Source organism: Manacus candei, unplaced genomic scaffold, assembly GCF_025592945.1.
Source record: "Manacus candei isolate 608988 ecotype Guabito, Panama unplaced genomic scaffold, ASM2559294v1 h1tg000015l, whole genome shotgun sequence".
In the NCBI taxonomy this organism is placed as follows: domain Eukaryota; kingdom Metazoa; phylum Chordata; class Aves; order Passeriformes; family Pipridae; genus Manacus; species Manacus candei.
Window position 1 is genome coordinate 4553519 of NW_026138063.1, and position 21732 is coordinate 4575250.

The 21732-nt window shown below is 42.2% G+C and overlaps 1 protein-coding gene across 1 annotated transcript; it reads left to right on the plus strand.

Annotated features, from left to right (window-relative positions):
* Nucleotides 1-1769: 1769 nt before the first annotated feature.
* SKIL (SKI like proto-oncogene) lies at nucleotides 1770-19894 on the plus strand. The gene is made up of 7 exons (XM_051781734.1): nucleotides 1770-1925; nucleotides 2841-4763; nucleotides 9307-9404; nucleotides 10791-11029; nucleotides 11232-11476; nucleotides 12266-12490; nucleotides 14762-19894. The coding sequence occupies exons 2-7, from the start codon at nucleotides 3657-3659 to the stop codon at nucleotides 14921-14923; spliced, it is 2076 nt and encodes a 691-aa protein (XP_051637694.1). The 5' UTR covers nucleotides 1770-1925; nucleotides 2841-3656; the 3' UTR covers nucleotides 14924-19894.
* Nucleotides 19895-21732: the final 1838 nt, after the last annotated feature.

Genomic DNA, 21732 nt, shown 5'->3' on the forward strand with positions numbered 1-21732 from the left:
TCTTTGTCATCGCAGTTATCATTAAAAGCTCAGGCATTGTTATTTTATACAGTTATTCTAAACCCTATTCTACTACTTAAACTGTCAAAAATAAATTATTTTTGCAATATAATGCACCACAGGGCCCAAAGATTGCACCAGCTGCTGTGCAAACATGGAATGAGGGATTGCTCCTCCCTACAGATGTGACAATCTAAGATCAGCAAGGGGCAAAACCCACACACAACATCAGTAATCCCAGGTCACTCCTTGCCCAGTCATCATCAGGAGGAAATGTAGATCATAGAATCATGGAATGATTTGGGTTGGAAGGGACCTTAAAGATCACCCAGTACCAAAGATACTGTAGATATTGTTGTAGATATCACAATGGATGTGGTGGTTTACAAGCAAGTTAAGAGGTGACTCATGAAGCAGCTTCAGTGATGCTCAAGGACCCACCGGTGGGCCCTGCCAGCCCAGAGGGAAGCTGAGCATACCAAAGGTGCAAAGTCAAGGATTAAAACCCCCCTCTCAGCTGATCAACAGTGAGGCAGGTTTTGCTGCTCTCTAATAATCCTTCTGGGACAGCATTAGGAAACAGCTCAGGAGGGAGCCCTGGCCGTGGGCAGAGCTGGCCGGTGCTAGGCAGTGCCTGGCAGTTGTACAACTGCCCCATTTTCATGTGCTGTGCTTTTGTACTTGCATCAAAATATGTAACTGTGTGGGATGAAAGGCAACGGCAAATTGGATTGTGCCGTAATCCCAGCTGAAGCGCTGTCTTCTCAAAGATGTAAAACAGAAAAGCTTTGGGTTTCTTGCAGGCAGCAGGAATTTGTAATATGTGAACTAGTTGTACAGCGACTAAGTAGTCCCTGAAGAGCATCTTCCCCACCTCTCTGCAGAATTTGATCGTTCCGCTTCCCTAAATGTCTCTTGCACTTCAGCATCTCCTGTGAGCCTGTGACTGGGGGGAGCCGTCTTGTGAGACCGCTCTGGGGACAGACACCATCGCACCCACCCGCCTTCACCACATCTCCGTGTCCCCAGCAGTGCGGGGGCAGAGCAGAGCCCACCCTGCGTGGGGACCCTCGCTGGGGGACAGTCACTGAGAGACAGTCACTGAGGGACCCTCACTGAGGGACAGTCACTGAGGGACAGTCACTGAGGGACCCTCACTGAGAGACAGTCACTGAGGGACAGTCACTGAGACAGTCACTGAGGGACCCTCTGTCGGGACAGTCACTGAAGGAGCTTTGGGGGACAGTCGCTGAGGAACCTTCGCTGAGGGACCCTCTATGAGGGATCCTCGCCGAGGGACAGTCCCTGAGGGACTCTCATTGAGGGACATTCACTGGGAGCCCCTCGGTGAGGGCCTCCGCCTGCCGCCGCCGCGTCTCGGGGGAGCGACCCTCCCGACAGCTCCCTGCCGGCGCCGGGGCCTCCTCCTGCCCGGCTTTGCCCTTCTGCCATGGCCGCTCTCCCTCCCCCCTCCGCCGCAGCTGCCGCTCCGTGCCCGTCCCTCCGCCGGCGCCTGTCGAGCTCTGACGGGGGATAGAGGGCGGCGCGGGGCCGCGTCTGACCCTGGCGGGCTGAGGTGGGGGCGGCGGGCGGACAGAAACAACACTTTTTAATGTCTATTATATTTATATATTTTTAAAATACAATTTTTAACGTATTCCGCCCTCTCCCGCGGGCGGAGGGGGCCGCTCGGGGCTCCCCGGCGCTGAGGCGGCGGCGGTGCCGGGAGGGAGGGGGGGAGGGGCGGGCGGGCGCTCCCGCCGCTGCCCCAGACAGTGGGCGGGGCCGGCGCGCGCCGCCGGCGGGTTCGTGCCCGCGCGCCGCCGCCGCCGCCGTCTCGGTCTCCGCAGTGAGGTCACGGGTGGGCGGCGCGAGCGCGGCGCCTGTTCCGCTCCCCGCGGCCGCCCGAGCCCCCGCGGCGCCGGGTGAGGAGCGGCGAGCGCGCCGGGGACCCGCCGGGAGCGGCGGCCAGCGGGGCGGCCACGCCGCGGGTGGAGGGGGGGGGGGAGAGCCGGGGGGAAGGGCGGGAGCGCCCGCGGGGGATGGGAGGGAGCGGCGGCGGCGCGGAGGCGGCGGGGAGAGGGGGACAAGGGGAGCGCGGGGGAAGCGGGCGGCACGGCGGCCGTGCGGGGCGGACAGCGGGGAGCCGGGCGGGGCGGAGGGGAGAGCCCGGCGGCGGGAGGGGGAAGGGCTGAGCCGTGCCCGGAGCGCTGCCGGCGGGGCCGGGGTGAGTCACGGCGCGGGAGGGAGCGGCGGGATGCGGCGTCCCGGGAGGGGCTGGGGGTTCGGGGGCCGGGGACCGGGAGTGGGGTCGGTGCCCGGCCCTGGGCTCGGGGGAGCGCCCGCCCTGCGGGGCGTGCTCGCCAGGAGAGCCGCTCCGGGCCGCCCCTTCCCCCGCCGGCATCGCCCGTCGGCCGGGCTCGTCCCGGGGCTCCGTGAGTCACTGGGAAAGGCACCCTGCCTCTGGCAGCGAACCCCGGGGTGGCTTGGGTTCCAAGGGGCCTTAAAGCTCATCTCATTCCACCCCCCTGCCATGGGCAGGGACACCTTCCACTAGCCCAGGTTGCTCCAAGCCCCGTCCAACCTGGTCTTGGTCACTCCCAGGGATGGGGCAGCCACAGCTTCTCTGGGCAACCTGTGCCAGGACCTCCCCACCCTCCCAGCGAAGGATTTCTTCCTTGTATCAAATTAAACCTCCCTTCTTTCAGCTTAAAGCCGTTCCCCCTTGTCCTGTCACTCCATGCTCCTGTCAAAGGTCCCTCTCCAGCTCTCTTGAAGCCCCTTTAGGTGCTGAGCAAACCCTGGGATTGCCTGTGACCGGCCCCTCTCTCTGTTCACAGGTTATCAGGAAGGACTGGCAGAACTCTGCTCTAGCACATGAATTCAGCCCATGGCCTGGATCTCACCTCTACTACTAATAACTCGGGCTGGGAAAATTCTGACACACGCCAGTGACATCTGGGCGAAAGGTGACTCTCTAGGGACGTTTAGCTTTTGCTGTCGATCTGGATCAGCCTTTAGTTTGAGGATTTATTTGTGAACTGCCGTAGTAACTCTCGTGGTGGTGGTGAAATCATAAAGCTGGCAGCACAATAAAGCAAGCCCTTAAGATTGTGTTTGATCTCTGGGAGCTGAAAGTGCTGAATAAAATTTTCGCACAACTTAAAACTGCGTTTTGGATTGGCTGCGTTAAGATTGACGTTCTTCAAGCTGAGCCCATTTTTCTATTTTAATATTTAAATAGGGACTTGTTTGAAAAGACAGTATATTTTTTAAAGGAAAACAATGATCAAGGATGGACATGTATCGGCGCATCATTTTTTACTGAATTGCTGCACAAGACTACTGTGTGAAATAGGGGGTAGGGTGTGAAGAAAAGCCTTTTGTATAAATATTGCAGTGGGTTTTTTATATTAGAAAATTGAACAAATAACTAAAAAAGTTGTATAACCTCTCCATTAATAATTTTATGGTATTACATGCAAAATGGGTTACAGTTTTTACTGTTGGAGGCTGAAGAAGTAACATTTTACTGAAAGGATTGTGAAACTTGTTGTACCTGAGGTAATCCAAGATCACTTGAAACTATTTTTTATATGAACAATCAGGAAAATGCACATTTAAGACTAATTTAATTAAAGTTCTGGTGTTTAGCAATGGAAAGCCCACAGATAAACTTCCCTCTAGGTCTGGTTTCAGACCAGAAAAGGAGCAGGATCCAAGAGGATGGGAGTCCTCCACTGAAAAAAGCAATGACAGAAATGCATGTAAATAACAAAGTGCAGGTTGTAATAAATAAATTGCCAACAATAAAGAAGGAAAACTTGGATGACTATGACGAAACTCCTGTGGAGGCTGATGGGGAATCTGCCAAGCCAAACAGTGCTTCACTATCTGAGCCTTTGAGTTTAAATCCAGGTTTGAAACACACATTGGCACAGTTTCACCTGAGCAGCCAGAGTTCTCTGGGTGGACCGGCAGCTTTTTCAGCTCGTTATTCCCAGGAGACCATGTCACCCACCGTCTTCCTGCCTCTTCCATCGCCACAAGTACTCTCCGGCCCGCTGCTCATCCCTCCGGACAGCTCCACGGAGCTCACCCAGACTCTGCTGGAGGGGGAATCCATCTCTTGTTTTAAAGTCGGGGGAGAAAAAAGACTTTGCCTTCCTCAAGTGTTGAACTCGGTTCTCCGAGACTTCTCACTGCAGCAGATCAACACGGTGTGTGATGAACTCTACATTTACTGCTCACGGTGCACTTCCGACCAGCTCCATATCCTGAAGGTTTTGGGAATTCTTCCGTTCAACGCTCCGTCCTGTGGGCTCATTACGCTGACGGATGCTCAGAGACTATGCAATGCTTTACTGCGCCCTCGCACTTTTCCCCAAAACGGCAGTTTTCTCCCCTGTAAGAACACCTTGGCCCAGCTGAAAGAGACTGGCAGTGCCTTTGAAGTAGAGCATGAATGCCTGGGCAAGTGCCAGGGGCTGTTTGCACCTCAGTTCTACCTTGCGCCGGACGACCCGTGTATCCAGTGTCTGGAATGCTACGGGATGTTCTCGCCCCAGACGTTCGTGATGCATTCGCACAGGTCCCCGGACAAGAGGACCTGCCACTGGGGGTTTGAGTCGGCCAAGTGGCACTGCTACCTGCACATTAACCAAAAATACCTGGGAACGTCGGAGGAGCGGGAGCTGAAGCATCTCTTGGAGGAAATGAAGGAGAAATTCAGCGAGAAAAATCAGAAAAGGACGCGGTCCAAAGTAAGTTCACCTGCTCTGGTAAAACTCCCCAATCTCTTCCTGCTCACACGTGAATACTTGTTTTGGAAGCGCGTTGCTTGGCTTTGCTAAGTGGGAATGCTTGTCACATCAAGCCTAAGTTAAATTTGTGAGAGAGCTTCACCATGGAAATAACATTTCTCATTAAAAGGGGCGGTAATTTCTTTCCTCTTTGGGCTGTAAGTAACCACTCGAGCCGGCTTGGCTCTGTTGGTTCTTGTTCTGTTCTGAGGTATTACAGACTCTGGAAAAATCAGGGCCATTGTGGGAATTTTCATTCTCCCATTTGACCTTTGAGTAGGTTTTATGCGGCGTGTGTTGCAGCAGCTGAGCAAAGCAGAAAGGAGCTTGAAAATCAAGTATTACAAATGAATTCTTCATTTGTTATTTGTGCTCCAGCTCACACACGTGGGCAGGGTGGCGACCTGGCTTGCTGGCCACCCATCTCATGACTTGTGTGCAGGGTAATGGTGCATTGCTAAAGGGCTATTTAGGAGCCCAAAGTCTGCTTGTTCAGCAAGAGCTTTCTGTTTAAACCACTTGTGTAGAGAAATATGCCAAAAAGAGGGGGGTTTTAAGCAGCCCAAGTAATGAGCTGTAGGCCGGTATCTTGACAATGGTTAATAATAGACGTCTTATTTTTTCCTAAAATACTGCTGCAAGTCTGTGCTGTGGTTCAAAAATACAGAGCTTATTTGTCCCTTGGAGAGCTTCTATTTTAAATAATAAGACAAGCACGATATAAACATTTACATCATAGATGTTTCCATTCATAGAAAGTACAAGTTTTGGGTATAATTTAAATTTAAAGAGGTCTTTAATGATTTCTACCCCTTGTCTTTGTTTCTTTTTAGTGTATTTAGTTTTCCATGTCTGTTTGATGGCTCTTGGTTTGATGATAAATCCATTTTGCCTGTTGGATGTTTTGTGGTGGATTTCAAAATAGCAGCAAGAGCAGCCCAGATGGCTGAGCCCAAAAAGGGGTGCTATAAGCTGACACCTTTTGACATAAATTCCTGAAAAGTTAGTGTTGCAGGAAGGCTTGCTGTAGTAACAGGTACTGTTACAGTGGTGTCAGTCTACAAGAAGGGGTTTTAGCAGCAAATTCCTATGGAAGTCTGCAGTATGGCACACTTCCATGTGCTGAATTAGTTGAAGATGCAGTCTCCTAGCAAGGAGACTTTGCATTTCAACTGATAAAGACCTGTCAGTCTTTATCCCTGCAAAGCCAGCATAGGAAATAAACTACAACATGGTGGAAATAGTCTTCCATATTCATACCTGTAAATGCTGCTTCCCTTTCCACAGTAGCAGATTTCAGACCATGAGATCTTTCGGTTCCTTGTGCACAGACAAAAAAAGCCAGCTGAAATTGGCAGTAGCAGTCATTTGGACTGGACTGGTGCAAATGAAATACAGAAACTTTCTGCAGTCTTCCACTGCAGACCTGTGTAATTCTTTCTTACAAAGCATCGTATGAAACCAGAGTGAGAAGCTGTGAAAACGTGAACAAAATCAAGCGATGGGGGAGGATTTTTTCTTGGTTTCTTTTTTTTTTTTTTTTTTTTGTCTTGTGGATATTCATCTGGAAAGTATAAAAGATTAGAATAGTTTAAGAGGGCAGTGTTGGAGCACAGCCTCTGTTTCCTTGTCCTGGGGAAGCTTGGGCTGCTTCAGTTGTCTTTTCATGGAATCATCGAATGGTTTGGAAGGGACCTTAAAGCTCATCTCGTTCCACCCCCTGCCATGGGCAGGGACACCTTCCACTAGACCAGGTTGCTCCAAGCCCGGTCCAGCCTGGCCTTGAACACTTCCAGAAATGGGGCAGCCACAGTTTATTTCCTCATTTCTGTGGTGTGAGAGAAGTATTAGGTACAACATGTAGACATTCCCTTTCCTTATACTCCTAAGGGAATTTATTTGCAGGATGTTCCATTTGCTGTTCTGTCACCTCTTTACCACCTTTGCTGAGTCAGTGCTCTGAAGTGCCAATGCATCTTTGTTATCTTGGAGGGCCCAGGAAGAACAGTTGCCCTTGGCCAGATCTTTATCCATCTAGTAATAATAAATCAGTTCATTCCCATAACCTTTGGAGCATCTTAGACCCCATGCCTTGCCTTTCTCCTTAACGTTTCACTCTGAGATTATTCACCTCACAGTGCATAAATATTCTGCTTCAGTATTTTAAGAGCAGACAAAGTACTCAGGAGGTTAATTCCTTTCTGTTCTTTGTGCTAGTAAGAAATCTGTAAGCTGTGTGCTTGATTATCATAGTTTTCTGTGGAGTTCTAGACTGCAGTGCCACATCCACCTGCTCTTCATGGAACAGCTGTCACTGAGTCTGTGCTGATCTCTGCGCTCACAGATCCTCGTTTCCTTTGACTTTGCGACAGCTTCTGACCTCTCTGCATTAAAACTTTGTCTTGCTTCTCAGCCTAATTCCTTGAGTTGGTCACAGTGTGTGGGGAAAAGCTCAGTGTGAAGAGTTAACATTGCTTCTGAGTATTTTGTAAATCCTGTCTCTGCTGAAACTAGTGGCTTAATGATTAGACTGAAAAAACTACTTTCCTATATATTATTTTTCCTTGGAGAACAGCTTTGTCCAACTAGCTTAGAAGAAAAATAAGACATATTTCTTGTAGCCCTTTCAAACAGTTTGGGTATAACTAATTCAATGTGTTTACAGAATTATTTAAGAGCATCTAAAATAAACAAATTGTTGGGTAATGAAATAATATACATATGTATATACATGTAAGTAGATGCTTTATTTGATTAACCTGTATGTGGAGGGAAGAATCCTGTTAGAAAATGACTTCATGTTTATGGTTACATTGCATTTTCTTTCATGAGTAAAAATTTGATTGCATGCTGTGAAATTTATTTGCAAAATGCACATTAACGGGTGGACAGTAAAGTTGGTTTCCATTTGAAATAGGTTAAAAAAAGTAAAAATCTGACTTAATAACTAGAAAATAGAGATTACATGATAGGTAATCTCATATGTAAATATATAAACATGTTAAAATGTAAATTGTAAAATATGGACAAGTGTGGTTCAGGACAAAATCAGATTGCTGCATACTAGCTGCTGTATAAGTAGATTATATGTGATTATTTAAATTACTCGAATGATCTGAGTAAGTAGAAAAGACTTCACAAGTGTCAGGATGAGGCCAATTTTTCTAGAGATTATTCAAGTCTTTATTGTTTAAAGGCTTGATTATGAATTTTATACTCTGGAGCTCTGCTTCCTTGTGCCCTCCCTCCTTTCTGTCTGCATTGGAATGACTTGAGGAACTGCAGGGGTGGAGTTAAATTTCAGTTTCATTGTGAGAGCTGAGTTTAGGGGGCTGGAAGTTGTGATCAGAATGAAATAGGTGGGATTTGGTCCCTCATGTTGGATTCCAGTCATGTGGGATTCTGCAGACCATGGCACAGACAATCCTGGTGTCATTGGGTGCTCTCTGGCTGCCAGGGATGGAGTTCTGTGACAGTTTATTTCAGGGTGTGTAGTTATAAACTTTTCTGATGATATAGCACACAAGGAGTGATATCCTTTGCTTCACTTGTATTTTTCCCTTTCCTTCACTTATTAAACCGTGTTTATCTTGTCCTGGGAACTTTCCTGTCCTTGTCCCCATCTCGCTGGGGGTGGTGCTGAGGGAGTGGCTGTGTGGGTGTTTGACAGCTGCCTGGGGTCAGCCAACCACACCCTACCCAAAAACCCACATCCCAGGGCTGTTTTCACACAGTGAAATTAAGAACCAATTTCTTACCTACAAGTCTTGCTTAAATATATGATGAGACACCTTTCCCTTGAAATTACCAGCAACTTTGCAGGGGAGCACAAAGGATCACCAGTAACTTTGATTAAAGTGTGATTCCAAAAATATTTCTTGAGACACACAGAACAGGAATTGCTATCCAAAGGGAGCATGCACAGGAGTTTTTAAGATTATGTATTCTGATGCACCCGAGTTAATTTTGTTTGTTACTGCAAAGGGAATGGAGTTGTCATGTTACTGTGAGCAGCTCTGCCTGCTTCTACAGTAAAAATTCATTGATTGAATAAAATTCAGTCCCTGGAACACCATCAAATTGTTCCTTTTTATTTTGTAATAAAGTGTCTCACAGGTTCTTAGTCTGTGTAGAGATACTTTATTGCAAAAGGCTCCCACAACCTTTTAGGAATCCTAGTTTCTGCTTTCTATTTCTCCCAAACTTGTTTAACGTGCGTCTGGCAGAGTTCTGGGAACTCAGCAGAGCTTTTAGATAGGTTTGTGAAGAGATTTTCTTTTAATTTCATTGCTATTTTGCCCATAATAGGATATTGGAGATCGAGGAAACTTCTGTGGCTTGGCCTCACCCTGAAGCTCTGCCAAAGACACCCCACTGCCCATACTCCAGTTTCTCTGGTGTGTCTGTATTAATGGTGTAAATGCCATTCCTCTGAGGAGTGCTTATGAAAATGTAAATAACATGTACCCATGTTCCAATTACCAATTTATTTTCTTTTCTTTAGGCAGAGCCACAGCAGAACCTGGAATTATCGCAGTGGTATCCAGTTATAAAGCAAGAAGCAGAAACTGATCCTCAACCACCCTCCTTTTTCCATCCCAGGTAACTGAATTTCCTGGTTAAAATTATAAGTACTTTCAAATATTTAAATATTTTTGGCTATTTAAGTACAATTCAAACTGAAAAAAAAGGTATTTGCAACCTGAACTGTTAAGGAAACTCTTAAGGGATCACACAGGGATAATTGAACTCTAACTTTTTATGCATTTCTTAATGTCAATACTAATGAACTGCTTGTGAGTAGTTTTTGGTACAGGACTCAAGCTGTGATCTGTGAGTGTTCTTCAGTAGGCAATACTATTGAAATGTAATTAAAATTTCACTTTTCAGAGTAGAAATGACAGAAGATAATTTTTGACCTTTCACATTGTAGTACAATGCGTGCTCCTGGAAAGCTGCACTTACCATGAAGGCAACTTAATTTTCTTCCAGAAAAGACTTGTAAAAGGTGTTTGAAGGCTTTCTTCCACAGTGGAGCAATGGCTGCACTGAGTTGTCTGTTGAGTAGTTTCCTGGTTTGAGAAACCGAGTGCATTTCCTTAACTTCTCACACAGTTTGTCATCTACTTCAGTGAGGGAAACAGTTTTTCTTGACCTCCCGTGTGCCTTCACCCCCTGTGGTTACACAGGGGGGATTTGGGTCAGAGCAGACCCTTTTGGTTAACAGAGGCATGTCACACTGGTTCCCACACAGGCACGAGGGTGGGTGCACTCCTGTGATGGTCCCCCACATTCCCATTTCTGTCAGTGCCTTCCTTCAGAGCCAGGAGAAAGGGAGGTGTTGGAGACAGCAGTGTTGACTCCAGCATCAGGACACTGGTTGTCTTGGCACTGACCTGGACACATCTGGGACTCTCTTCCCTCTGTACTACCCAAAAGCTGAGTGGTGAGGTTGGAGTGGTACACAGGGATGCTCCTGGGAGCCCAGGAAAATCCAAACAGGCCGCTCAGTGTATGTGGAAAAGAAGGTCCAGCATTGGTCTGGGACATACCCCAGCACTGTCAGGATGCAGCTTTGCTGTTTAAGATGCTCATTCCCACTTCACTGATCACTTCCCCATCCTCCACTGCTAATATAAGTATAAGGATTATGAAAATGCTAGAGAGTCTGGATTTAGTGGCATTCTAATTTCACTCTTTGCATTTAAATGAAGACTTCATATGATTTTCTGTATGTTTTTTTTTTTTTTTAATCAGCCATGTTTGGAAAATCCTCTTGTTTGATAGCCTCAAAACCTTATCTAGATTATCTACTCAGTAAAGATTAAGTGGATTGTTAGGATTTCCTTTTGCATAGGAAAAATTTAAAAAGGGCGTGCTTATTTTTTACGGTTTGAACTCATGTTAAATTAAACTTACTGCTCTGTACCAGCCATCATTTATTATGTCTTACCTTTCACTGTGAATTTTACTCTTCTGCTGTTTCAGTTACTACCTGTATATGTGTGATAAAGTGGTTGCCCCGAATGTATCTCTTGCATCACAATATAAGGATGTTGCAAAAACAACAGTCAAAGCTTCAGAAGTAATTAAATCCTCACCTGGGCAGTCGGAGAAGAAGCTCAGCAGTGGAAAGCACAAAAAGGCTGCCTCCTATCCAGAGGTTTCTCTTGAAGAACAGGAAAAAATTGACTTGAAAAGTGGTGTGGAGCAGCATAAACGTTTAGGTGAGTAGTCAGAATCATGTCTAAGTCTTTGATTTTTATAGCACAGAATTTTGGAAATTCTGAGCAAGAACTTTGTGACGTCACCTCAGGTTTCCAGAAATTCCTTGCACCTTTTTGTTGTCTTGCTTTTCTTTGCCTTTTTTTTTTTCCCCCCCCCCCACTCTGGGAGTTGAATTTTCTGTGGTTCTTCTTTTCTGTGTAGATCCACCTGTGGTGCCCACTCGTCCTGCGAGAGGCGGGAAATCCGAACGCGTTTCTTCCAGACTCACCAGAGACTCTGCCCGTGCCGAAGGGGGGGGTGATGCACGGACCTTGTCCCCCACGCTCATGAAGGACATCAGTTGTGAAGACGACAAGGGAAAGATCATGGAAGAAGTGATGAAAACCTACATCAAACAGCAGGAAAAGCTGAACACCATTTTGCGGAGGAAGCAGCAGCTCCAAATGGTACAGTGCCAGTCTGAGAGCGCCTTCACCTCTGACACCAGAGAGCTGCTGGGAGCTGGCTGGCCCCAGAGTCAATAGCACAGATTACATTCATTTAGGAACAGCAAAACACACAGATCATCTTTCCCTCAGCTTGAATCCAGACACCAGATCTTTAGTATCCCTTACGCTCAGGAGGTTTGAGCCCGCTAATAATTGGTGTCTCTTCAGTTTGCAGCTGCTGGGTCCAAGCAGCTCCTGCTTTTGCTGTATCCTCTCAAATTTCTCAGTTTTAAGGGTTTTAAAGAGGTGACATCAGTATTCTAGGAATGGTCTTATCACTACCCTGTACAAAAAAAGCACACCACCCTCCTATTTCAGTTTGCTGAGGCTTGTTTTTAGGGATTTTAGTTTTAGCCCTCTTGTAATAATGGATGATTTTAGAGACTGGTGTTTCCTTAGGACATTTCTGTTTTCTGAATTAAGTTAAATACTGTCTTTGCTTCTTACATTCATGGAACAGACCTAATATTTTACTTTAATTTATTTTATTTTAGTTTAAATGCTAATCTCAGATTCTATGAGTTCAGGTAGGGCCCTAAAGCTACTACTTTTAAGTTGTTCTGCTGTTGGAGGTAATAAGGTCTTTAAAAATATCAAAATGCTAGTGGAAAAAGAAGCCAAACACATTTATTCTGTTTTCTGATAATGCACTTCTTACAACTTCAGAGTATATTTTAGTAAACCAGGTTTTTTTACTTTTCTGGTCTTAGAAAAAAAGGTGTATGTGATCTTGATTTTTCTTTACAGGAAGTGGAAATGTTAAGTAACTCTAAAGCTATGAAGGAACTGACTGAAGAGCAGCAGAATTTACAGAAAGAACTCGAGTGTTTGCAAGCAGATCATGCTCAAAGAATGGAAGAGTTTTATTTTGAGCAGAGAGACTTGGAGAAGAAACTGGACCAAGTGATGAAGCAAAAGTGTAGCTGTGACTCCAATCTGGAAAAAGACAAAGAAGCTGAATATGCAGCACAGGTGAGAAGGGAAGGTTTGTTTCCAACCAAGCAGTATTTAGTTATCAGGAAATGGTGAAGCTGTTGCTCAGGCACTTAAGGGTTTCATTTTCTCTGTGCGTTTTGACACCACAGACAAATACCAAAATAGGTCACAGTGACGGCAATATTTATTTCCCTGTCCCTTGATTGAAACTGGGGTAGAATGCAACTTAAAGAAACACCTGATGTTATTGACTAAATATTAATCTTAAACATGAGGTCTGTTATATCCTCATTTAAAACAAACTCTGTTCTGAATGTATAGGGGCTTGCCAGTGGTATAGAGTTAAAAATCTCATTTTATTTCTTTGAATAAACTGTTCATCTTCTTCCTTTTATGTTAAAAAGAAAATCCAAACCTCTAAACCATGGTTTTGTCAGATTAGCAGCATAACTTGCTGCTCTTTCTGTTCCTCAGTGGTAGAATCTTCTGCACTGTCTGCTGAGCCCCTTCCATGCTGCAGCAGAGCATTTGGCCAAGAGTTCTCTTGGAAATGAAAATGATATTTGTGTCTCTCATTCCTACCCCTTGGATTCATATGTCAAAACCTGTGGAGTTGTTGTTTTTTCCTTTCACTTTCCTTTCAGCTTTTACTATTGTCCCTTTATGTTGGAGGGTACTCATGTCATTCCAATGGGACAAAATATAGACAATGCCAAAAGGAATCCTGGAATACCCTTTTAAAAATCAACTGCAGTTATGATCAAATGTATAGTGATGTATTTTGCACCATGTCACAGAAAGCTGGTCCTAACAGACTCATTTTTAAAGTAAACAAAATTGAAAACTTGAACTCAGCAAAGTTTTGTGGTCACTTATTTGTTCCTGACTGTGTATATTTCCTGTTCTTACTGACTCAAAGTGAGAAACAGGCAGTACTTGAGAGACAGGTTTTGGTATTTTTGGTGAGCAGGGCAGAGACCAGCATCGTAAATCCTTCTCACGAATTTAATTTCATGACATCCCACTCCACTGATTCCTGGCCTTTGCTGCCAGAAATAATCCTCTCTGACTAAGGCCTGATTTACTAAACATCTGGTACAAGCCCTATTAGTGCAAGTAACAACGTGTTCTAATTCATGAAGATAATCATGTATAGCACGTTTTATGTGGCTTGTGCAACTTTCTTTCTTTAGAGGGTAAAAACCATGGATTGTTCCCCCAAGTTCTAACTTCTTTTGAAGTTAGATTTTGAAAACTAAATACATTCCTTGTGTAAAAGTTTACTCTGATATTACCTGTGTGGTAGAGCTATTCACAACATATAATTTGAACATTTTTCTTCACTTATCACATCTTATAGTAGATTTTGGTTCCAGGAAGAATCAGATTTAAACAGAGGTCCTGGGAACAGGGAACTTCCCCAAGCCTTAATCCAATGTCTTCCTGAAGCAGTTGCCCAGGCTACCTTTTCTGTCAGAGAACTGTGGACTGGGAGGAACCCTCTGAGTGCATTAAACAAAATTAATAATTTGGGATTTGTTACTTGCTTAAAAGTCTCTTTTTCTTTTTCGGCCTGTCTAGGCACTGCCTTCTCCCCTTTTTGGCTTCTTTATTAAATTGGCTTCTTTATTGTCTACTTTAATTGTTGCTTCACCCTGTCAATCACAGCAGGGCAGAATAACCAGTACTGGAACCTTTCCTTAGAGCTGGAAATCAAAACTCAGCCAGAGAAATGTGTATGTGGGACGTGCTGCAACATGCAGGCAGTGGGCACTGTTGTGCTGCAGCACTTCACTGAATCCAAGTCATGGAGTCAGAGGACTTGCATTAACAACCTATTACTGTATTCCAAAGATGAAGAAGGTACTTTATTTCTGTGTTTAAACATAAAATATTTCACAGAAACATTTGAGTGGACTCAGGTTTACGTTTGAACATGCACACATGGTTATGGTCAAGATTTTCTAAATGTCATTTCTGGTAATTTTATTTCATTTATACTAAAGGGTATCAGAAAACAGTGTTGGTGGGTTTGTTTGCTCTAGAGATGCATTCAGGTGTTGAAATAAAGAAGTAACATTTTGTCAGGTCGGAGAAATGAACCTGGGAAATGAAAAGTGCAATTTGTCCTGGGATTTGTGAAACATCTGATGCAGACATCATCCTAATCTCCCCAACAGATTATATGTATTGTCAGCGCGGTCTAGCGTGACAGGTCCTATAACTACAACTTATATGTATTTAAAAACTAGATTTTCTCATTTTTGCTAAAATGTGCTCTGCCTCTCTGTCTCTCCTGTTTCACAGCTGGCAGAACTGAGACAGAGGTTGGATCATGCAGAGGCAGATAGACAAGAGCTTCAGGATGAACTGAGACAGGAGCGAGAGGCACGGGAGAAGTTAGAGATGATGATAAAGGAATTGAAGCTACAGATCCTGAAATCTTCAAAAAATGGGAAAGGAAAATAGAAATCGGAAGAGGAAGCACGACTGCCTCCTTCAAACAGGGTGTTTTGGTTTTTAATGAGTTGTGAACAATTTCTGTGTGCTGAGAAAAAGTGTTCTCTACAGGTTTCTGTTTCCCAGACAGGTCCAGATGAAGATATACATAGATATAAATAACTAGAGATAGATAAGACATTTTTAGATTTTCCTAACCAATGAAAATCTGCATTGATTTGTACTGGTGTTTTTCTCAAACAATGAAAAATATGAAACCCTTGGTTTAGAGTGACCAGTTTTTGTCTATTTCTAACACAGTCTTAAGGACTCCACACCTTTTAACACTGTCTGTTAAAACATATGTGGGTATCTTTATTTTGCTATCAATTGCACATCCAGTTATACAAGTACATTAAGAACATTCTGAATTCTTCAAAGTCAAAAATAGTTTGGGTTTCAGTGAGAATTAAATGTTCTTGAACTGAGGAAAGTAAAGGCAGCTTTTCATCTGTTAGGTAATGCTCAGAATTGCCACAATGACTGATGACTGAGCCTCAAAAGTGATTTACCAGCATGAGTTTTCCCTATAATTTCATTGTGTGAAGTCAGGCTGATCTTTTCAGTATTGTCTATTTAACAGCTCGTTATCAATCTAAAGAGTGCTTGAGCCAGCACTTACTTGCTGTGCTGGAAGAAGAAAACATTGGGATTTTTTTAATTAATTAAAAAATTTACAATTACAATGGAATCTTTGGAAGTTAAAAATTCACAAGTTTTCTTCTGTTTTCTTCTATGTAGTAGGTGTGAAAGAAACATTAATAAAAGGCTTAAAGGTGGGGCTATTTCTTCTAGAAACTGAGAAAGCTTGACTTACCTGTTTTCAAGATTCTAATGCTTTCAAGAAAAATATTTATTAAGGAATATGTGTTAATTTCTTTAGCACCCTAAGCCTCCACACTTTGAGCTTCTTGCCGACTTGTGGGTTTTTCTTTCATTACATAGAACAGGCCTTAACTGACATTGTGATCATAGCTTAAAAAATAAAATTCTGAGGTATGGCACTTTGAAAAAATCATTTTGATAGTCTCTGTATTTGACTGGCATGGTAGGGTTACCATGAGTTAAGAAATACAGCATGTTTGTTAAGCTATAACGTTGGGAAATGTGTAATTGTACAGAATTACTGTTTTATGTATATATAATGTTTGAGTACTTCTGAAGTCTGGTTCCTGGTGGATTAAATGCATGGCTACAGAGTTGGATGAAGAAATACTTTATTTGCACTTCTCTCCAAAACGTTGGATACAGCTGGCAGATGTCAGCTGATCATGTCAGTGATAGGAATATTTTCGTAATTCTAGTATTTCACTACATATTTTAACTTGTGCTTTAGCTTCTTTTTTTAAGGTACTTAGGTTTAATATCCTCTTAATAATTCAGTTAATTGTGGATGAAGCCACTAGTAAAAGCCTACGTCTATTAATTTTTTTCCCTGAACTTGTAAAACTGAAAACTTTTGAGCTCTTTTTTGTTTCTATTTTAGTGGTATAACAAGACTGAATATCACAGAGAAAGATGAAATTGCACATATCTTTAAATTGGATGAGAAATGAGGAGGTAAATTAAATGTCATGGAGTCATAGGATGATTTTTTTATAACTATGTACAATTTTGTTTATAAACTCTGTTTCATAGTTACACTGACAATTAAAGCAGGATAGATGAAAAATTATCAGTTTTCTTTGTCAGTGTCGATCAGAATCATACAATGGTTTGGACTGGAAGGGGCCTTAAAGATGATCTTGAACCACCCCCCTGCCAGAAAAGAAAACCCAGATTATATTTTCCCCTTCTTCAACTCCATCTCCAAATTCTTGCATTAAAAAAAAATAAAAATAAAAAAGAAAAGGCCTGTCTTTGCAGCGTGGTTTGGAGGGGAAGGTGCTGACTAAATAGTTCTGGCTGTGTATGCAGCACTTGTTCTAAAAACACCATAAATGTTTTATTGTACCAACCACCAAACCCAGGGATGGCAGGAGAGGAGGCAGGAATATTGATAAAAGTGTGATGATTAGGGAATGGAGCAAGTTGTCCAACTTGCTTGGCAGATCCTGTGTTGGATTAGCTGGATGGGCAAGGGAAAAAGGTGTTATTAAAGGATGGAGAGATGCATTTCTAGTTGCTTTTCAGTGTCAGTGTTTGGACCCAGACTTGCTGGGTTGTCAGTGTAGATAAATAAGGCCACCAGCTCGTTTAGTACAGCTGCAGTGACTAATTCACACAGTATTTAAAGCTTAGCTGTTGAATGTATGGAATCCTCCTGGGATTATTATATTAGAACACTGTATATTCCGTTTCCATGCAGGTCTTGTCTCTGTTTTGTGACTTCTGCTCAAACCTCCCCTTTTGCCAGCGGTTGATGTTCAGCAGCACTTGGTGGACTGCTGGAGGCTCTTAAAATGCTGGTGTCTGTCCTTTGTTCTAATATTTCCACTGTTGCAAGAATTCCAGCAGCTGTAGGATGTTTTACCAATTCCAACTGCAGATGAGGCCTCCTGATCGTTTTCAAACATCTGGCTGATAAAGCTAATGGGACGTTTCTTAAAATGACTTTAAAAGTAGCTTTGTAAATATTCCATTTAGTTAACCTCAAGTTAGAATGCATTTTAAATTATTGTAATCCTCTTAAAGTTCTTAAATACTACTTCCAGGCTCTTGGCGTAACATAATTTTCATACACGTAGACTTAATTTTATACTGATTTTCAGTAATAATGTATACATAAATGTGCCATAGACTTCTGTGTGTTCACAGTCTTCGAAAGATAGTTTTTTAGTAAATTGTAAATAGTACTGTGTAAGTTCTAGAACAAATATATGTTGACTTTTTTTTTTTTTTGCCCCTACCTTATGCTAGTTCTATTGAATGGTTTATTTTGCAGCCTGATTTAGGAACTTGGAATGCACACTTGAGGGCACTCACTTAAGTGCACACTTAATGGTAGAAACTAATTCTGTCATCAGGTCCTTGCTTTTAGTCATAGCATGCTCATTTTATGTATTGTTATTTGTTTTTCCTTCAGCTGTTGCTTGCTGGTCTTTCAGGCAGGAAGTCATGTTCCCAGATACTTGTGAGATGAAGCCTGTAGGAAAAAAAAAAAATCCTAAAATTGCCCCTAATTTGAAAGTTGGATTATTAAACACCTAGGGCAAGATTGAAGTTGCCTAGTGCACCTTTTGGAACAAAGTAAGTAGGATTCAAGGTGAATACCTAGTTTGCTCCTATACCTTTTTAAAAGAGAACTTTCACGTGCTTTGTGTACTTTAATCAACAAAATATAAGAGCTTAGAGAGTAAAACTCTTGTAATTTTGGCAGTCTAGAAACACCCTCACTCACAGTATAACCAGGTATCCCTCAACGAAAGAGATTTGTATCTAAATCTCCAGATTTAAGTCCGTGTTTTAGGTTTTTATAAAGCATATCTTTCAGTTTGAGCATTTTAGATGAATGTAGTTATGTTTCACCTTCTTAAACTAATTTTATTCTATATTTAATATATTAATAGCTTAGGTGTAAAACCATTTGTACATAGTAAAGGCATAATGCAATTAGTGAAGTAGGAAAAGTTGGGTGGGAGCATAAAGCTACTGGTGGCCTGGAAAAAAAATAAGTCTTGGCCCGTATTTTAGAAGTCACAATGTTTTATTCATACATCTTGTTTTATATTGGGGAGGGGATAGCTAGAATGTGTTATGAAATTTTTGGAAACCTTTCCTAGCATTAGTCAGGAGGTTGGCCTTGCAGTGCTGTCATGGTCAGCTACCTAGAATTCACTTGTTTGTAGAGTATATATTTTGATTGTCGGTAAAGATAACAACTTTGTATTTTTTCTGCACTTAATTTGTGTAATTAATCCACACAACAGAGTTTTCTATAACATGGTGAAGTCGACAAAAGACGTAATTTCTCCTACCTGTTAATCTGTGCTTGCAATATTTCAGTAATTTTATTTAAACCATCAATAGGAAGCAGCAGAAAGCTGCAAATTTCAATATTTTTTTTTTGCTCATTACATTTGTAGTGTGCGTGCTCATCAGTTTTCTTTACAGAAAGCTTGTAGAATTTTCTATTTGCTGCATATATCTATTTAAAAAAAATGCAGTCATTTTTTAGCTTTTGTGAAAGCAGTTATTGCTTACAAATTGCACGATGATTTTCTAGTGTGTCTCCATTACTTAGCAAATTGGTTTTTTCAGGGTTAGTGGTTCAGTTGGAAAACGCTTGAAAAACGAGTTTTAAGCACTTCATCAAGCACAGCAAACACGGTATAAAACTTTACTATTTGAAAATGGATTAAATGTAACAATACCAATTGAATTTTTTTTTTTTCTTCTAAGAGATACCTCACTTAAAGGAAAGCACAGCTGTACTGTATTTAAACTAATTCTAGGAAATAATAAAAAAGTTGGTCTGAAATATTTCGTTGCCATCAACGTTGCTTTCTGTGATTGACAAAACGTTTTTGTGTTTTCATCCTCGCTCTCCAAAGTATTTTTTGCTGTTGACATGCCAGTATAATTCTCTCAAATGACAGAAAGTGGCTGCAAAACAACCGAGTCCGTGTGAGCTCGAGGCAACAGGTTGAATGACTGTTCTGAAACCGTAGGAAAAACGATCCGTGCATTCAACAATTTTTAATACTTTGCCAATGATGTACAGTCTTATTGTCAGCGTTGCTGTGGTTGCATTACATGACACACAGAACTGTCCTCTACCTCACGTGAGATTTAACAGATATTTTATATGGTTTTAGTAAACAAGATGCATCTATCTGGTCACTTAGTTTACAAATTTTGAATTATATTTATTGAAACATGACATACTGTGCTCTTAGCTTATACCTCAATTGTATTTTGTGCTGTTATCCATTTCCATGCCTTGTAAATACCTGTATAGATCGTGGATTCAAAAGCAAATAAAGAACTGTAATGTCAGAACACTTTGTCTCTGTCATATTTTTGAACACCACCTTCTAAACTTGACTCTTTGAAGGTGTTTAACATGAGGACAGAGCCTTCCTTGCTTTGATTACAGCAAATTAAAACCTGATTATGCTGAAATTTGTTAGCAGAACTCCCGTGGCCTGCAGCAGGTCCCCACTTCTCTAGAGGGTATTTTTAGCAAAGTCTACAAGATCAAAGCTCTCCCTCCCCACGACTCCACTTCCTAAAGCTCTTATGGCTCTGTCAAAGTATTGACAGTAAGATTTCTGTGTATCTTGGCATAAATTTGGGGTTTATACCTGTAAATACAACCACTTGCATGCTTGGCAAGTTCTGTGGTGCTCAATTTTGTCACCACTCGGCTGCTCAAGCAATGTTTGAGTTGTTCACACCTCTCTTCAAGAGCTCAGTAATGGATGAGGTTAAAACCACACATTACCAGAATAAATGCTGAGTTTATACAAAGTTAAAATCAGAAATGAGAATTTTACTGTGTTTCCTGAAAAAAAGGTTACTGCTGATGGGAAATATTTCCTAGAGCAACTCTTGGGAGTTCTTAGTTTTTGTAAACCATGTGATTGTGTTGCTTAACACAAGTTTTGTGTCCTATCAGAGAGCTTAAATAGCAGAAAAATCAGAATAGGAGAGGGAAAGAGCAGTTGAGATGAAAAAAGGGAGCAATTCCTCTAAGCTGTATATGAATGAGTCTTCCATTTACCTTGAGCTTCCACCACTTATAACAATAAACTGTATTCTGTTTGTCACTTAAAAACACCCTGTATTGTAGTAAAATAAAACTTTTGGCACAAGTAATATTTTGGAGGTTTTCTGGGTGATTTTATGCATCCTGAGAGTTTTTTCTAGGCAGATAAGAAAGCACATTCACATACACACACTTTGGTATTTTTTCCTCTCCTCAAATCAGTGCAAAAATGCTTTGTCCTTGTTTTAAGGAACTGTTCTTGCATATAGGAAATCCTGATGATGATTCAGGTTATTGCAAACCCTTAATGGTACCGTGTAATTGCCCATGTTTTACAGCTGAGGAGAGAAAGGGGTGGTATGAGCCAGGATAAATTGATATTTTCATGAGCTCAGCCTTCAGTATAGAAGAAAATGAAAAACAAGCTGTACCACTTAAACCTGCCTTTATTCTGCATCCTATCTTGCATTTTCATACTGCTGTGTTTCTAAATGGGGAGCAGCTGGAGGGCTGAAGATGTAAAGAAAAAGTTCAAGGTGAGTCATCTGGATGAGAAAGAGCCATGGGGTGTTGATAGCTTGGCTATGACTAATTGCAGCTCCTGTCTTTTGTCAGAGAGAACAATGAGGATCAAACAGAAACTGTGTGAGTGAAGGGTGAAAAGATTGATCTTTAAGGAGTTCACACTGTTGCAGAAATAAATGTGTGTGCAGCAGTGTCTTTTAAAAGGGTAACTTTTAAGACTGTGGCCCATAGTGATTCAGTTTCTTTGGCATATTGCTGGGAAAGTCATTCTTATTTCTTATTTTATTGATCTTGTAAATCATTGTTCACTTGTCTCATAGTAACTTATACTCACTTAACTACTGATGGTGTGATTTATAAGACAGATAAAATTCTGTCTCTATCGACATTAGCGAAATAATTCACACTGTGCCCTGCGGGCTCCAGCTCCAGTACTATTGAATAGTGTTAGTTACCAAAGTGTAAAATTTATTCCTTGCCTGTTTAGCTGCTGCACAGTCCCTGATAAATACATTTGTGAAGGAAAACAGGGAGTTAAGAAGGTTTTGTGGTTAAGGAAGATGTAACTGTAGGAGACTGAATTACAGAAGGATGTTTGCAACCT